Below are 19,311 nucleotides of genomic sequence, written 5' to 3'. Positions count from 1 at the left end.
ATTATTAAAATGCTTATTCTATTAGTACGTATTGGTCAATTCCCTTTACCAATAAAAATGTCCCATAGAGATCCCATTGGTTTCCCATGAGATTATCAAAAACATCATGTAAGTTCAAATGTTCGCCATGGGAGCTTTGATGCTCATCATGGGAAACCCATGATGATAATGAACACCATGGGAATACCATGGGAATTTTATAGACACCATGGGGACACCATGATGGTTTTATGGACACCATAAGAATACCATGGGATTTTGAGAACACAATTATAGACCTAGCTACTTGCACTCCCAATTTGGGCAAAACTGTGTCCGATTTAATATCTAGATTTAATTATCAAGACAACAACTTTTTTTAATGGTGACCATGGGAAACTCATGGGGAAATCGTGGGAACTGTGGCGACCATAAGAACAATGTGCAGATTTTGGGTGCAGTATCATCACACGGCGTTGAAACGTATACGTAAAAATCTTATATAGAAAAATGTAAATCCTTTGGGAAATGAAATGGGATTCTAAAATCATTCATGGAAAAAACCCATGGGAAAAATACCGTGCTATACATGGTGGGCAAATCATCATGTAAATTCCATGGGAAAATCGAATAACATGGGAGGTTTCGTAAGGGTTTGAATCATTTAAATATAATTTTGTGCGCTCTAAGACAAGCTTTATAAGATTTGCCCGGTCTTGTTTCCTGGTGGTAAATTTTCTCAGGCTACAAAAATACAAAGATATATGTTCCGCACTTCCGCTTCGTATTAAAAAGTAGCTTGCCTTACAGTAGTTTGTCAATAGTACCACCCATTCCATATTAATATCTTTTTTTTTTCGTCATGATGACGCCATGATCGTGTTTGTACCCAGTTTTATTATGATATATTTTAATAAAGAGTATCTACCTTTGAAAGAAATCTCTATGGTGGCCCTGAAGGCACCTCAAAGACGTAAATACTTTATTTTCACGACATCGCAAAAACTGTTCACGACTTCGCACAATTAGTTTCGCTACGTGATATTCATGTGAATGTTTCTGTCGCGAATATTTCCCACAACCTAATAAGAGGGTCTTTAATGTTTCTGTCGCGAATATTTCCCACAACCTAATAAGAGGGTCTTTACTGTTTTGATGACCTTGCACACACTGAATAGATCTCTCGAAAATGACGTCACTGCCTACAGATTGCCGAGTGCATCGGCATTCTAAGTTCTTCAGTATTTTTTTCCAAAAGTAACTGATCATCAACTTGCCTATGCTAGTAATCTACAGAATATCAGATATATCATTTGTACATTACATTCATTTCTTCTTTTTTTTACTTTCAGTGGCAAAACAAATACAATTTCAAGGTCTTTCCAGGCAGAGGAACGTCTGTGATTGGTCAGTGTTGGAGGCGATAGCTTGCAATCTTGGTACTGATTGGCTAATATTGGCAGGGGTATACGTACATGAGTCATGACTCTAGTAGTACCTGTATATCTTAAAAGGATTCCCCAAAATTGTATCCATTCTGATATTAAAGCCATTTTTTTAAATAATTATATTTTGAATTACCAACGAAACAATAGGACCTATGTACAAAAAAATAACTACACCGTAAAAACGACGTTTATGGTTTAATACGATTAGGAATGTGTTTGAATGCTAAACGCTTATCCTTTTTTAACCCTTTAAACTCAGCCCTGATTTTGATTTTTTTTTTTACTAAGTTAATTTCTGTGACTGTTTTCATTAATATTCTTTATTATGACTGGGTAAGTTACCAACTGAAAGCTTGTGAGCTAGGCAATTCACAATTTTGAAAACAAATATCAAAATATGCCCCCCCCCTTTCTCAATGACGGCCATTTTAAAAACATTTTTTTTGTCGTTTTAATTATATTTGTGTGGATTTTTTTGGCAAAACAATAGTAAAAACAAACTGCTAGGAGACTTTTGAATGTATTACTACAAAATACGACGCTCACTTTATGAGAAAACACCTCCGAAAGAAATGTTATGCATTGATGGTTGTCATAGTAACCGACTCAAAATGACACAAATGGTGCGTTTTTGGTGCAAAATGTATGAATTTTGAGGTATTTCACGTAATAGTTTATTCACTATTCCATGATACCAACAATTATTTATTTTTGTATAGAAATAAGTATAAATGCCTTCCGCTAATTTACTGGAAAATGTTTCCTTGCATATAAAATAGTGACATAGCATGTAGAATATTGTTCAAATATCATCATGATTATCATGGCTTTTATGCCAACAAAAAATAGTGGGAAATTACAGAAGGTGTGCGTTCTTAGCAGAACGAAAACAATTCACACACGTCCCTATGTTATTTGTTTTCGTCTTGCTGAAAGAACACTTACTTTTTTGTGATTCTTGGACAGAACTTTAAAACGGTGGTTGTGTTTAAAAATCCGTAACTTGAAAAGTACATAAGTGATTTGAATGATTCGTGAGCTAAAAGAAATCTTATGAAGTGGGCTTTCATATCCTTGATATTGAAAGTGCTAGGACCTACATGCAGAACTTTACTAAAACAATGGTACCGACATTTGGGTTTCGGTTTTTTTTTACCCACCCTGTAAAACCCTAAAGACATAATAAAATTGCCCTGCTGTTTATCCATACTGCTATGGTGCAAGGGTTTTCGTATAGAACTATACATGGGGCATTCTATAAAGTGGGGTCATGTTTTTCCTGTCCCTGTTAATCAGACCATGGAGCTATAAAAATCAACGATTTTATAATTCTGATGCAGTTATCAATGTAGTTAGTCTTCCTACAAGAGTAGGAAGAGTGGAGTGTCATGGCCTAGCGGTTAAGAACACCAGACTCATGCTCTGGTGTTTCAGAGGCAAAAAGTACTTGGTGTGGGCATGGAGCTATGTGTTTATAGCTCCATGGTGTGGGTTCGAGCCCGCCGGGTGGACACTTGGGCCCTTAAGCAAGGCACTTAACCATTATTGCTTCGTCCTTGGACGTAAAGCCGTAGGTCCCGTGCAATGCTCGTCAAAGAACCCAGGGGCACTAAGAGAAGGTGTGCTACAACTGATAATGTTGTAACCAACGGATAATGTATCACCAACCGATAATGTCACACAAATTGACCGATACTGTATCACTGACCGATAATGTAACAATTGACCGATAGTGTAGTAAATTGTACTACACTATAAGTCAAAATTTGCAACATTATCGGTTAAGACCGATAATGTAACAACAATCGACTGATAGTGTAGTACAATTTACTACACTATCGGTCAATTTGTGTGGCATTATCGGTTGGTGATACATTATCCGTTGGTTACTTCATTATCAGTTGCAAGGTTTTTTTCCCCAGCGTTTCTGGTCTCCTGGTCAAACTCCCCCGCGGAGTATTTAGGAGAAGAACCAACCAAGAACCAAGAAGAACCAAGAGTGATCATGATCAGCAAACTACCTGTACCCAACATATTAAAAATCGTTTGAAGTCACTATTAATCGTACTAATCGAATGCCCCCCCCCCCCCGCTGCCCCAGGTCCGACTGTCGGGATTTGGTCACGTTTTCCGTGCCCCAGGGTGGGGATTTTGGTCAATCAAATTACGTACCATTATCGTACTACATGGAAAGGCAATCACTAGTGCGCCCACCACGTATGTATGTCGGGGCATGGTCGGGGATTGTCACTTAAATTTTGCCCGCCGGGGTGGGGATTTTGTCACTTCAAAACTGACAATCGCCACGTCTTGGGGTGGGTCAGACGGAGGGGGGCAATTTTGAAAGGCGCATTTAAATAAGTATTTGATTGACAAATCAGTAACAGGGACAGCAAAACTAATTCCTTACCATGGATTGGACCCTGAATTTATAGAATTAATCTACAACTTACCTTCAACTTGAAAATCGAAAATGGCTATTCCAAAATAGCCATTTTGAAAGGCGCTTAAATTGGTATTTGAATGACTAATTTAGTAACAGGGAAAACAAAACAAATTCCTTACCATGGATTGGACCCTGAATTTATGGAATTAATCTGCAACTTACCTTCAACTTGAAATTCGAAAATTGGCTATTCCATGAAGCCCGGTAGCAGAGGACTGGATCTTGAAAATACTGTTAAAATACCAATAAGGCATCCAAAAGTCGCTTGCGATTTTCTGGAGCAAATTCCTCAGTATTTAGTTTCCTTCGTGTTATAGCTAATGTACTCGATCGAGAAGAGGAAATAGATTGGCTTTCTATACCAAATACAATTTCACTGTGTCACGGACAGCCTGATACCCTAGCTTAAGTACATTTTCAACCGCACAACCAGCACAATAGATCGTGCTCGCTAGTCTGAAGTTCTTTATTTATTGCCAAATTTGGAATTAGTGTTCAAAAGTGCAAACAGGATGTACTCTTCTTTTTATCCTACCCTGGAAGATCGGTTGCGCGTGAGGGGAATTGTTACCGTCGTACCTCATTGACTGTGTGATGTCATCAGTTTTTTGTTCAGGTTGAAACGTCGCCATTGAATGAACGAAATACAGTGCGAGTCAAAACTCAACCTAAAAAGAATTAAAGTCCCCCTGGATACTTTTTTTGTCCTACTCCAAAACTACTGGGCACATCTTTCTCAAATTACGACTGACAGTAGGTCAAAATAAGCCGGCCCTTTTAGGGTTAAAACATTGGGGTATGTTTAATCACAAGTTTTATATTATTCATCAGAGCAGACTGGTATAAATTTGTAATTCACTTTATGTCATTGCTTTCATTTCTCTTTGCAAGGTCCCAAAATGAAGAGTTTACCTCGCTATAAATTTAATAAGGCCGACTCGTGACAGCCAATATTTCTCAAATTAAACAAAATCGGACATTAAAAAGCAATGTCTCAATTTTGTATGCGTAATCTCTTGGCTCGCGATCACTCGGTCGGCCCCGACAAATCAAACACACATTTAGTATTCCACGGACAGTTGTAAAAATATGGATTCTCGCATTTAGTAAAACCTCTGATAGCAATTATAAGGAACGATTCAGTATTTAATTGTGTTTTTAAAAGATGGTTGGAAGAACATGCCCGATATAATTCCTTTGTTGATGTAGGCCTATCAAATTTAGCTTCTTTTTAAAGGGGGAAAATTGTGTGTAATCCCCTATCACTTATCTTTTTTACAAAAACATACTAATTGCGTTGTATGCTGGTATATATACCGAAGCATCTGCATTGCTTTGCTGAATACCCTGTAGGCCTAGGCCTACATGTACTGATAACAAACTGCTATACTAACCGTTCAATGTAATTGTGTTCCATTAAAACTAAATCAGGCTAATTGCAATCGAGTTTTTACCTCGAGTCTTTTGAAATCGTTTCAAAATTCAGTGTCATTAATAATAACGTCATTTGGGAAGCAACTCCCACGGAATATTCTAAAAAAGCCATATTCCTTCACAAATATTAATGGAACATAGTACCTTTACCCCTTCCCTGAATTGCCCTTTCGCCACGCCTCTTCCACTATGCGTGCCCGACCGAAGCACTACAAAAGCTTGCATGCTATGTGCAGGGTTCACAAACTTGCCTGCATTGTATGCACACCGGGCTTCGCAACACCTGCAGTCAATGCATGATTACTGCAATATATCCTGTAAACCGATTTCAGTTTTTATCTCCAAGCAAACTTGAAACATTAGTACTGATAAGTCAGGTGTTTTTTCTCCTTTAGTGGGCAGACATCAATGCACACACTTGAAGATGAAATCGGAATTCCTATCCCCCTCCTAACAGTGGAGCCCCGCCCCTCCATACTCCGGCCCTTTAATTCGCATTAGCCTTCTAGTTCTCCAAATTAGACCGTAAGGGTCACTTCGTTTCGTGATTTCAAACTGTAATCGGTTAAATGATTCAGTTTGTTTCTGGAAAACCCAAATTTTGTGATAGAAAAAGGGCAAACTTGATTAGTTGAAAGACTAGAACTGAAACAAGTCTACTATCTGTTTCTTCGCCATGTGTGCACTGCAGTCAGGTGCCCTGACGTCATCAACCTACGTCAGGGGACCCGCCCGAACAAAGTAATTTGCATATCGCAGCGCGTCGCTATCGATCATGGTACCCTGCCCACCGTGCCCCAAAACACTGCACGAAACCTATGGCGATAAACCGTCGGGTACCATTACGAATATGCAAATGAGGTTGGGCCAGTGCGCGGGACTATGATCGGGAGCCGTTACGTTTTTACAAAAGACGAATGCAGCGGTCGTTTTGCAGCGCCAGAAACTGTGTTTACATCCACGATTTTCACGTGAATTTCTGTACTTCGCGACCCCGCTGACGGACTGCAGGCAAGTTCAACTGTTTATGCGTTGTATTTTGCACAGTTTAGAAGACTGGTTTTGGATTTTATATGTTATCATAATGAGTAATTTGTACGATTTATTTGAGTGTTGGTCGGGTTTGAATTTTGAAGATTTTTCCCCACCATTTTTTTCTACGTGCACTTATTCCTCCATGGCACAAAATGCCGCGTTTCGACGGCCATGATCATGATGAGTGAACTGAAGGCCCAATCATGGCCGAATTATGTGGTCTGCATAGTGAACTGACATGATATTCTTTACGCACACAGTGGCGCAACCAGAGTTTTGTTTTGGGGGGCTCAATTTTTTTCAAAAAATGTTGCCCAAAATGTTTGGCCGCAGAAAAAAATTGGATTTTTTTCTCTTTTTTTCGGGGGACGGACTATTTTGACGTTGGTGGCGCCACTGACTTAGGCCTAGGCCTACACCCCTATTAAAATTAATTATACTAGGCCTACGTACTCAAAAATACAATATCACCAGGGGTGGTTCCAGGATTTTCCAAAAGGGGGAGGCATGAAATTTTTCAAACCTGTCATGCCTGTGCGGGAAGTTTTGTTGTGACACGCCAACTCGCGAAGCCACGGCGTGGGGTTCAGGGCCTGCCTAAGGGCCCCGAAAAATGTTGACCTTCAGTCTTTAGAAGCTCTCTGGTGCATTTTAGAGCAAGTCTGGGGGTCTCTGCGGCAGATTTTTCCTCAAAATTCAGAGGAGATCTAGGCTATAGTAATATTAATAATTTTTTTAAACTGTGAATGGCGATGCACTGCACTGCACTGCGTAGGGCGTAGGGAGCATCGTACAGCGCAGCGGCATGGCTTCGATGTCGTGAATGTGTATTTTGTTGACACATGCGTCAGAAATACATTTTAACATGTCCAGGTGGAATTAAGAATAGCGTGCCCCCCCTCCCCCCCCCCCCAAGGTAAAATCGTGGGACTAACAAATATGAAAGAAATAAAAAAAACCCAAAAAACAAAATTGACAACCTTTTGTGGAGGGGGGGGGGGGGGGGGCTCAAGCATCTTAGGTCCACGTAATTTTTGTATAGTGTTGCTCGTTTTTGTCCAGTTTTTTTTTCTTCGATCACACGTGTTCTTGTTTTCTCTTGTTTTTTAATTTTTTTTTTTAATTGTTGTCCCTTGATTTTGTTTTCTTCGTCGACGCTTCAGGTGTGTGGGGGTTGCTCAGTAAAGCAACTTATAGAGCTTGCACTTTTCCCACTCTACCTGGCTCGTTTTGTTTAATAATAGTGATAATGATAATGGCCGCCCACTGGCTTGTGGGGGGAGGGGGCCTTTCATTTTTTTTCAAATCCCAGATAAAATATTATTCTCTTTTACTTGGCCTAAGGCCCCCCCCCCCCCCCCCCCTCCAAAAAAAAACGACCAAACCCAAAATCTGGAAATCTGTGGTTTGTTTATATTTGTTGTTGAAAGAATTGAAATCAACTTTAACATTGCCGTTACTGACTTCCTCCGAAGTCCAAAATGAAAGATTTTGCAGGATTAAGGCTACATGTAGGCCTATGGAAAAACTGTGTGGCGGATTTGGAGGATACACAGTGTCAAGGTCTGAGGCTGGATCTTGTATTGTTCATGAACACTTTTCGCACAGCCTTGCATTAATTTAGGCCCTTTTATACTTTAAAACCTCCCCACTGCTCCAGGATTAAGGCAGTGGTCAGTGACCACTGTCTCATTCCTAAAAAAAATTATTCCAGCAATCGCTGTCAATGTTTTGAGGCAGAGCCAGTGACATCCTGTACTTACGTAGCAGTGCAGAGGATTTCAAGTACCCTAGGACCACATTCAAGTAATAACGGAGGATTTTGCAGTATTGAGGCTGTATGCAATTTTGACATGGAGGCAGTTGGAGGATTTTGCAGGATTGAGGTTGCATCCTAGCAAAAATGCCTAGAAAGTTAGGGTTGAAAGCAGAAAACAGTCAATTTAATTTTTTAAGTTTGGGTCATTGTTTTTGTTTTGATGCAGGTTGCAACATGGAAAACATGGAGTGCGGAATGGATGGCGATGGGAACTCGACCACGAGAACAATTCTCACCGTCAAGAACACCGAGGAGTTGTTAGAAGCTATCGAAAGCCTCTCCTCCCAGAACGTTGCCATGAGTGTTGAAGTCCAGCACGAAACACTGGAGACGGTGGAGGGACAGGAGGACCAGGCAACTGGTTCCCAGCAGTATCAGTTCACCACTACCGATCAGATCCAGCCCACAGAGGCACAACAGATCGAGTACGTCACCGAGCAGGTTGAAACATCACAGGTGGGTGAAATAGCGGGGAGCCAGTTAATCCCCACCAGAAGCCAGGTGGTTTTTCCGGGTGGTAACCACGTAGCTGTTGACGCTAAAACGATCCAGATGGTCACTGAGGCGGGGCCAAGTCAACCCGTGTCCACTGATGGTCAGACCGAGTATCATTATATCTACCCAGATGCCCTCGTTTGTGCTGAGCAAGTGCAAACCGAGACCGACCAACCAAATGCAGAGGGGGGAGTCGCAGGCCAGAGTCTTCAATCAGGTGAGATTCCCCGTCCTCTCTACCGTCAAGGCCAGGATCTTCACAGCTCCTTAGAGATTGCATCGGCTGTGGAGATACTGACTGGGCTGGCCTCAACCATCACCACTCAACTGGGTTACCAAGAGGCTAACCAATTCGGTAAACTCGCCAGGCACAAAGAAAAGAAGCACAAGAAGAAATCCAAGAAGGATAAATCAGAACGTTCTAAGCAGAAAAAGTCCAAGAAGCACAAGAAAGATAAGCATGCTGGCGAGACGGAGCCAAAACCAAGGAAGACTGATGGAGGGTATCATGAGTGTCCGACGTGCCAGAAGACGTTCGGCACGGCAGCTAATCTGAAGAGTCATTTGGTTTCACACACCACTGATAGACCGTTTGCTTGTGAGACCTGCGGGGCTACGTTCAAGCGACGACGCTACCTGCAGCTCCACAAGAACATCCACACTCAGTCCAAGATCTTTCAGTGCAGCTACTGCGACAAGACCTTCCTGATGAAGAGCTGGCTTCACAGTCACGAGAGGTACCACACCAAGCCGTTCTCTTGTGATCTGTGCGGTCGGGCGTTCGGCGACAAAAAGATCCGTGATGTCCATCGGAGATCCCACACTAACGAAAAACCTTTCGTTTGCGGCGAATGCGGCCAGGCGTTCCGATCCAAAGCCGTTGCCATCAAACACGGACGCAGACACTCCGGTTTGAAACCCTACGTCTGTAAGATTTGCAACAAGGCGTACACGCAAATCCACAACCTCACCGACCATGAAAAGACTCACATTGATGATCAGACATTTGCTTGTAAGACCTGCGGCAAGGTTTTCTACGCCCGAAGCAGTCTGCGACGTCACCGCATCAAAGAACACCCAGCTGAGAAATCGGGTATTCAGAAAGTCCCCCTGTCGCGTAATCAGGTGATTACCAAAGAACCTGGCGTGTTTGAAATCATAAGGAAACCCTACGTCTGCAAAGTTTGCACCGAGGGCTACAAAACCAAAAAGTCCTTGAAAATGCACGAGAAAATCCACGAAGCAAGTCGCATCTGTCAATATTGCCAGTCCTCGTTTGTCTCTCGATCTGATTTAGTGATCCACGAAAGGTCACATACTGGTGAACGACCGTTCTCCTGCGCCCTCTGCGGGAAAACATTCACCTCCAAGAAAGCCACTAATCGGCACGAAAGGTCCCACACCGGGATAAAACCGTTTGAATGTAAGACCTGCAACAAGAAGTTCACGCGCTCCTCGAATCTCAAGGATCACGAGCTGATCCACGCGGGGAAGAGCAAACGCTTTGCCTGCAGCGGCTGCGAGAAAATCTTCGCGTCGCGAAGCGCCTTGAAAAGCCACGAGAGGCTTAAGCACGGTCCCGGCGCAGTCGCAACGCTTGACCAATTGGCGCCGCAGCCAGTCGCACAGGAAGATCCCGCGGAACAGGTGGAGCTCTTTGAGATCATCATAGCTGCATCCGGGCAGTCAGAAATAGCGGAGGTGACCGAGATTGGAACGGTGGTTGCTGAAGTGTAGGGACAAACCATTAACACCCCGCTTGCAGCGAGCCAGGCCGGAAATGTCAGTAAGTGCTACCCGCAGATGGCGGCCGGAACCCGTCTGGCATTGAGGTTCGTGACAAACAATCCCGCGGCTGGGTCAGGTCAATGTCAAAATAATCCTGGCGCGAACTAGTTAAAGAGTGGTGTTGAATATCCGTTTCCCAAAATCTAAACCGAATGATAACTGTTGTAGAATTCAAACCGAATTAAAAAAAAAACCCAGATTTTAATCCCACCAGTAGACCGAACTTCTGATTGACTCGACTACAGCATTGAACACTGAAGAACATGTAGAACAGATGTGCAGTGGAAAAGCATGGAACACCCGAAAAACTCATTTACTGATACTACCTGACTAATGCACCTAACAAATGTTTCCCCCACCCCTCCCCCCTTGCGTTGCCCCAGGTCAGAGGTCGGGATTTGGTCACGTTTTTCATGCCCCAGGGTGGGGATTTTGGTCACTCAAATTACATTGTTAACATTGGCGTACTGCATGGAAAGGCAATCACTAGTGCGCCCCACGTATGTATGTCGGGGCATGGTCGGGGATTGTCACATAAATTTTGCCTGAGGGGTGGGGATTTTGTCACTTAAAAAGTGACAATCCCCACGCCTTGGGTGGGGCAGCCGGGGGGGGGGGGGGACAATTGATAGGCGCGTAATTGTGTCATTATTATGCTAAATAAAAAAAAACGTGTTAAGCGTCCCCGCTTCCTTTTTTTTTGAGGCCATTTTTTTTTTTTGAGGCCATTTTTTTTTTTTTTTTTTTGAAAGAAAAGAATGATAAATTTTAAACAGTTACATCATTTTTGCCTCTGCCTGTTGCATCTTACCCATATATACATGTACATGTAGACCTAAAGCTGGTATGTATTTCCGTTCAAAAGGCGGCCATTTAAAAAAAAAAGCTGGCAACCATCTTGAAAAATAGCCCAGCAAGTCGTAATGGGAAAAAAGGGCCTCCTTCCTTTTTTTTTTTCAAAAAGGCAGGCGCTAAACACGTGTTTTTTCTTTTTTTTCTTGTTTTGCCCTTGGACATTCACGTAATCATTTGTTTAAAATTCAATTTAATTTTTTTGGTTGGGCACACAATTTCTTATTTTGAATGCTTAAAATGGTAATGAACACTCAAGACATTTGCCCCAATATGAAAGTGGCGTAAATGACGTACATGTACATGTACACGATGCAGTCCAAGTGTGCATCAATGCATTTCAGAAGGAAAGGGAAACCATGCTTTGTCATGTTCACAGTTGACGAAGATTGACAGAAGAGAGATTTAAACCTGTTCCAGGCACTTTTAGATCCAAATCGATCACCTCACGTAGACAGATAAATATGCACTGTGTACAATGTAGTTGAGGTCACTTGTACAATGTTAATATCAAACTCAAAAGTGGTGTACGTATATTTGATTTTGTTGGAAATTGTTCAAATCGATATACATTTGAGACCTTGTAATTACTGGATACATTTGCCCAGATTTGTGTAAATATTGCAACAAAAAAATACACAATGTTTTCTTTATAAAATCCTCAAGAAATGTTATGGTTGTTATACCACACCTACAGGCTATCGGATTCAGTTAAAAAATTCGGCCACAAATGATCGAAAAGAGCAATGCTCATCGAAGTGATTTTTGGCAAGGTACGGTACATGTACCGTATATACATCTAGAGTTGGAAAATGTGTGATACCGTAGCCGCTTTTGTAGGTGCTATCACTTAATTGTTTGTTTGTTTTTTGTTTTTTTTCCAAAATGGCCGTCAATATACTTGTTACTGGATTAATCATAATGTGGTAACAAGCATGTTTTGGCTGCCATTTTTTTCTTTAAAAAGTGATAGCACCCAAAAAGCTGCCACCGCTGCAATGCTATCACATATTTTCCAACTACAGGGGTGCATATATACCTTGCCAAAAACACAATGAACATTATTCCCCTCATTTGATACCGACTGAACCCCCAAGCTGAGGGTCTAATCACAGATCCTAGACACCAGGATAAACGACTGTTCTGAGCTTTAGTACAAAATGCACTGAGCGGACTTGCCTTAATTGGTTAGACGCGTGATAACGGGCATTAATACCCGTTGGCGCGTAATCGCAAATTTTCCAGATGTTCCATTGTGTTGGGTTTTTGCACGACATCTAAAACGGAAATATTCATAAAACTGTAAGTAAAACTACTTCTTATTTAAGATATGATTGTTCCAAATTATTAACAAAATAAATACAGTCGAATCTCGTTAGTACAAACTCTGTTAATACAAAATTCTGGTTATAACAAACATAAAGCCTTAGTCCCGACTGTGCATTTATGTGCACAATGAATGGGACTGATGTTCCTCTTAATACAAAATTCTGATATTACAAACAATTTGGCTAGGTCCGAACAAGTTTGTATTAGCGAGACTCAACTGTACTTCAGTTTTTGTCATCATATATGAAGTATTTACCCGGGAAATAAACGACAAATTTCGAGAACACCATTTACCCAAATTTCATTTTTAATTAGGCTTTTATTAAAAAGTTTTAGAGACATAGGATGCCGAGTCGATGAAACAAAAGCGACACTTCATTGTTCATCTTCAAGCTAAAGATATTGTGCTCGGCGTTACCATGGTTATGTACTTATCACTTATCAGAATTCAATAATAAAGACCGAAAACTTAGACTCATGAATATTCAAAAATATAATTCGCTGGCTTGACAGACTTCGAGGCCAGATCGGGCGAAGAGCCTTGCAAATCTTAAAGCCACCGCGCGCAGTGGTCTTTGTTGAAAAGTATTCATGGTATTTGCCACCAGTACAGGCCGTTATCACGCCTCTAACCAGGAGTTGGGCCGAGTCGTTAATCCTTGTGTGTAGGATCCGTGGTCTAATTGACCAAATGAACCTTTACATGTGGTCGATCACAAGCAATTTCATATTTGTTTTGGCCTTCTGCAATACGGCAAAACAATCCAGCGAGCTATAACATTGCTCCCCATGCACAATTTTAACTGGCATACTTTGCATGCAACAATTGAACGGCATGGCACATGTGTTCAAGCTGCATGGTGCGTGAAAAACTAGATAAGAGAATCTGGAGTATTCTCGAATATTCTAATATACGGTCAATCGCAGTTTCAAATAATCGAGTACTAAATTATTTGAAAATTGACAGCCCAAAATATTTGTAAATTACATGATCATATTGCTGCACTGTAAATGTTCCATTCGTAATTTGTAATTATTCGTGACGACCTTTAAGCTTCAAATTTACTCTTGGTATGTACATATTTTAAAACAACTGTCAAGTACGTTGAGTACAATGTCTATGGATTGATGAAATGACAAAAGAAAAAAAGCTGTAATGTTTAGAATTTGTTAAAAGCAATTTCCTTCAATGGAGATGAAAGTATTTCAGTATTTTCTTTAATGAGTTGTTTCGCTTATTATTCAAATTTATAAATGATTTTGGGATTTGTTAGTTGTGAAGAATTGTAAATGTTTTATCCTAATATTGGGGTTTTGAGAGTTTTATTTCTTAAATTGGTTTTCGGAGCAAGAGTAATTGTACAGGTTGTGAGAAACTGTCATTGAAGAATTTCTGAGACGTTTGTTTGAAATTGTGTAACACAAAATGGTTGATTTCTTTCTTGTTAAAGTGTAAAAGAAAATGATCATTACATGTATGCATGTTTATGTTTCTCTATTTTTATCATAACTGTTCAATCAACATTCTGGTCATTAATTACATGACCCTGAAACCCCCCCCCCCCCCCCCCATTGGCCGACTTTACCCATTGGCCGACTTTACTCAAGAGTTCAATATGGGGGGGGGGGGGGGGTTTGCTGGTTGCAATCCCCCTCTAGATCCGCCACTCAGTGGCAGTTCTTCGAGGGGGCAAAGTTTTGTCTAGCCCCCCCACCCCCCATAAAAAAAAATTTGCACTAGCAAAATATAAGAATGTGACGTTCATGCGAACGGTCTCCCCCTAAATAAGTAGTCGCGAGGGTGGATACCTCCTAGACCTAAAAAATTCTGGATCCACCCTGCTAGGCACCCCCCCCCCCCCACAAAATATTGGCTCCAGAACCACACCTGCCGCCATTGCTTTGTATTTATGCAAATTCAGTCATACACTCCAAATAGCGCCCTCTTATTTTGTCCACAATAATCTCAGGCTGATTTTTCCCCTTTATTGTGCAACTGCAATAATTCATATTTGTCAAAAAGTTGAAACATTACGCTGTGAAAATCCATGAAAATAAGTTCACACACAAATGATGCATGGGTAAAAGGTTTTTTTTTTATTCTCAACAATCCTGTACACATTGTTTCAGAAATTTCCAGGGGTGGGAAAGAATGTTGCAACCCGACGCTACTTCAGCGGTTGTGTACATGTCTATGCAGAGAAAAGAAAAAAGTATTTCCTGACAAAATTGGAAATGTTTCTCAGTCCCAGATTCATGTCTTGTCATCATTTTGCAATGACTGACCTTCATTGAGATGACATCTCCCTTCACTTAACAACTGTTGAAACAGTTTAAAACTGAGGGCGTTTAAATCGTCATATCCCACATCACACCAGTCAACAATTCGGGCGATTCACAATGCAGAGCGCCACCAATAATTCATTGGAGAGTTCATTTTTTCCCAGCGATGCATTGTGGGAGATAGTCGACAAACTCGCAGCGCAAGACATTTGAAATTGTTCATTTTTTTTTCCGGTCAGTGGTTTCGTAAGCGTATGATTTGAGTATATGTTTGCCGTTTTCTTTTCTTTGTATCAATATGGTGATTTTCGGTAAGGCGGCTATTAAAAATTAGGTCAAGTGTCTACTGACACTTATTCACATGGGCCATATTTTGTCGACCGTAAACTTGAAAAGTTGACTCTCCATGGCAAACTCTTGGTGGCGCACTGCATTGTGAATCGCCTGCATTGTTTTGTTATACCTATGTCTTGGAGTTTTTTGGATTTTGATGTAAAAATCACGAAAACAAACAGCAGTAAACACAACAATCATGACAATCTAACGGCAACTCACATGCACGTAGCATGCTTGAAACAGCTATAGTCTGCGGTTCGCTGCGTTTTACGTGTGAACGTACGCGTACGCACAAAGTCATAGCACACTCCCTGTGGGATATCACATCACAGGGAGTGTGCTATGACACGTCACACGTGATCGTTGTAGGCCAATGAAAATACAGTATTCAAGACAGAGGTATAACAATTGAAATTGACCTAGGGATTAGAAGGTTCTTAAAGAGGTTGTGGAATGCTCTAAGACATTTCCGTCATTTTTTGGGTATATGTAGCCTAAGGAGCAAGGTGTGATGAAATAAAAACAACTGTTGTTTCTGTCATGAAATGAGTACAAAGGGTACTTTTGGGAGCTATTTTTCAGGTCCTGTTTCGACCCGAATGTGCAATTTGTGTAAAAGTCGTCGTTGCGGGCAGCAAACAAAACACAGTAAATCGTGACGTAATAAACATGACTCGTTTATGCTACTCTGCATCGGGAGTCCTGTTTATAACGTCACAATTTACTGTGTTTCGTTTGCTGCCCGCAACGACGACTTTTACACAAATTGCACATTCAGGTCGAAACAGGCATGACAGGACTTGAAAAAACAGCTCTCAAAAGTACCTTTTGTCCTCATTTTATGACAGAAACAGTAGTCGTTTTTATTTCATCACACCTTAGGCTACGTATACCCGAAAAATAACGGAAATGTCTTCGAGCATTACACAACCTCTTTAACCTAAATCTCTGAATATTGACTCTACACTTGGTGGGCCAACGGGAGTCGATTGTGCAAAGATATTTCAATAGTGACACCATGGAGAGATGTAATCAAAAGTTATGTACATTTAAAAACACATCAACTGATACAATTCACATACACCTGTTTTCTTCAAAACAATGATTTACTCAACTTGTAACTGGAAGATTTTGTTGATGTGAACTTCGCGAATTATTTTAATAACAAGTGTAGATTGTTAAGCTAGGCTTGTTGCATACAAATAAATGAACATGTTTACAAATAGATAAAGGCTGGTTTAAACAAACTTTTGTCTTTAAAATCTCAAATCTTCCAACATTTCAATGATTTCATAATCTAGTTTTGAGGATAGTTTTAACAATGTCGGTGATTCAATAATTTATGAGCACAAGTCGCAATTTTCAGACATTTTCCAAAATGTGTGTGCTGCCTAAAAAAATAATGAAACGCACATTTAATGCTAATAGCATGAATAAAAATTGCTGTGATTTTGCTCGGTGAACAACTGAGAACAAGTGACTTGTGACTTGGACTCGAGGCTTGCGACTCGAGACACGACTCGGACTCAAGGCTTGTGACTCGTGACTCGGACTCGAGGCTTGTGACTCGAGACTCGGACTCGAGGCTTGTGACTCGAGACGCGAACGTGGACTCCAGGCTTGTGACTCGTGACTGGGACTCGAGGCTTGTGACTCCAGACTCGAGACTCGGACTCGAGGCTTGTGACTCGAGACTCGGACTCGAGGCTTGTGACTTGAGACTCGGACTCGGGGCTTGTGACTTGAGACACAGACTCGGACTAAAGGCTTGTGACTCGTGACTCGGACTCGAAGCTTGTGACTCGGACTCGAAGCTTGTGACTCGAGACTCGGACTCGGGGCTTGTGACTCGAGACACGGACTCGGACTCGAGGCTCGTGACTCGGACTTGAAGCTTGTGACTCCAGACTCGGACTCAAGGATTGTGACTCGAGACACGGACTCTGACTCGAGGCTTGTGACTCGAGACTCGATCGGACTTGGACTCGACGTTGATGACTCGACTACAATACTGCCCGCTGCCCAGAGGGCTAGTCAACTGTCCTCTTTGTACCTATCTGACTGACTGACTGTCACTTGAGACTTAGCCCGGTTGTAGCTGTGTGAAGGAGCGAGGCAATGCTATTGTATTATACGCCAATGAATGACCAATGAAGCCATTATATGAAGAGGATTTTAGCGTTTAACCAGTTCACGCCAGGATTATTTGGACAAGAACGGAACGAGGCGCAGGAATACTTTTCACTCGACCGCGAATTATTTTAATAACAAGTGTAGATTGTTAAGCTAGGCTTGTTGCATACAAATAAATGAACATGTTTACAAATAGATAAAGGCTGGTTTAAACAAACTTTTGTCTTTAAAATCTCAAATCTTCCAACATTTCAATGATTTCATAATCTAGTTTTGAGGATAGTTTTAACAATGTCGGTGATTCAATAATTTATGAGCACAAGTCGCAATTTTCAGACATTTTCCAAAATGTGTGTGCTGCCTAAAAAAATAATGAAACGCACATTTAATGCTAATAGCATGAATAAAAATTGCTGTGATTTTGCTCGGTGAACAACTGAGAACAAGTGACTTGTGACTTGGACTCGAGGCTTGCGACTCGAGACACGACTCGGACTCAAGGCTTGTGACTCGTGACTCGGACTCGAGGCTTGTGACTCGAGACTCGGACTCGAGGCTTGTGACTCGAGACGCGAACGTGGACTCCAGGCTTGTGACTCGTGACTGGGACTCGAGGCTTGTGACTCCAGACTCGAGACTCGGACTCGAGGCTTGTGACTCGAGACTCGGACTCGAGGCTTGTGACTTGAGACTCGGACTCGGGGCTTGTGACTTGAGACACAGACTCGGACTAAAGGCTTGTGACTCGTGACTCGGACTCGAAGCTTGTGACTCGGACTCGAAGCTTGTGACTCGAGACTCGGACTCGGGGCTTGTGACTCGAGACACGGACTCGGACTCGAGGCTCGTGACTCGGACTTGAAGCTTGTGACTCCAGACTCGGACTCAAGGATTGTGACTCGAGACACGGACTCTGACTCGAGGCTTGTGACTCGAGACTCGATCGGACTTGGACTCGACGTTGATGACTCGACTACAATACTGCCCGCTGCCCAGAGGGCTAGTCAACTGTCCTCTTTGTACCTATCTGACTGACTGACTGTCACTTGAGACTTAGCCCGGTTGTAGCTGTGTGAAGGAGCGAGGCAATGCTATTGTATTATACGCCAATGAATGACCAATGAAGCCATTATATGAAGAGGATTTTAGCGTTTAACCAGTTCACGCCAGGATTATTTGGACAAGAACGGAACGAGGCGCAGGAATACTTTTCACTCGACCTCAAGCCAGGCGAGTTGAAGCCATCACCCTCAGGCAGCACACTCATATATCCAGCCTTGCTCGCTGCGAGCGGGTCGCCGACAGATATATTTCCGGCCTCACTCCCCACGTGTTTATCTGTCATCCGTTCCGAATACCGCAAAACTTTTGCGAGTAAACACAGCATCCGGCGCGAACTGGTTAAAGAGGCAGATAACTAGTCCAGGTCCGCGACCGGATTTTGACATATTCCTCTTCAATATGCAACCGGCCCGTGACAAGTGTGGATGAATCAAATCCAGTCTTGGTAATATTGGCAGCGCTACCCAGGAAATTCCGAGCATACCTCACGCACTCTGTATTCAAGCTTATGCGTGTGCGTGAGGTATACTCAGAATTCTACGGGAAGCGCTGCCAATATTGCCAAGACATGATTTGATTCATCTTGGTGATAGAGACTTCCAAGTGTGTCATGGGACTGGCTGCAAAATAGGGGAATAAAAATACAAAACAAGTCTCGAACCAAGTCTAGTCTACAACTAGATAATGAAGAGGCTTATAGCATTTACGTTTATAATAGATAACAGAAATTTGGCATTTGAAACCAGCCTTAATTCTTTAACACATGCAGAAATATTTTACAATCTTAAAATAATAAAAAAACAAAAACACAAATATAATCCACACACTACAGCACTTTATATTTACAAACACATCATGATGAGCTACTTTAT

At 41.8% G+C, this 19,311-nt stretch overlaps 1 protein-coding gene across 1 annotated transcript; it reads left to right on the top strand.

Annotated features, from left to right (window-relative positions):
• Positions 1-6,165: 6,165 nt before the first annotated feature.
• On the top strand, positions 6,166-10,637 carry LOC119725827 (oocyte zinc finger protein XlCOF6-like). Its single transcript, XM_038197415.1, has 2 exons — positions 6,166-6,318; positions 8,328-10,637. The coding sequence occupies exon 2, from the start codon at positions 8,336-8,338 to the stop codon at positions 10,391-10,393; it is 2,058 nt and encodes a 685-aa protein (XP_038053343.1). The 5' UTR covers positions 6,166-6,318; positions 8,328-8,335; the 3' UTR covers positions 10,394-10,637.
• The last annotated feature ends 8,674 nt before the right edge of the window (positions 10,638-19,311 follow it).

The sequence above is a fragment of the Patiria miniata genome, unplaced genomic scaffold (genome assembly GCF_015706575.1).
Source record: "Patiria miniata isolate m_02_andy unplaced genomic scaffold, ASM1570657v1 HiC_scaffold_19, whole genome shotgun sequence".
Taxonomy (NCBI): Eukaryota; Metazoa; Echinodermata; class Asteroidea; order Valvatida; family Asterinidae; genus Patiria; species Patiria miniata.
Note: the sequence above shows the minus strand (reverse complement) of the source record. Positions and strands in the feature narration are given on the sequence as shown.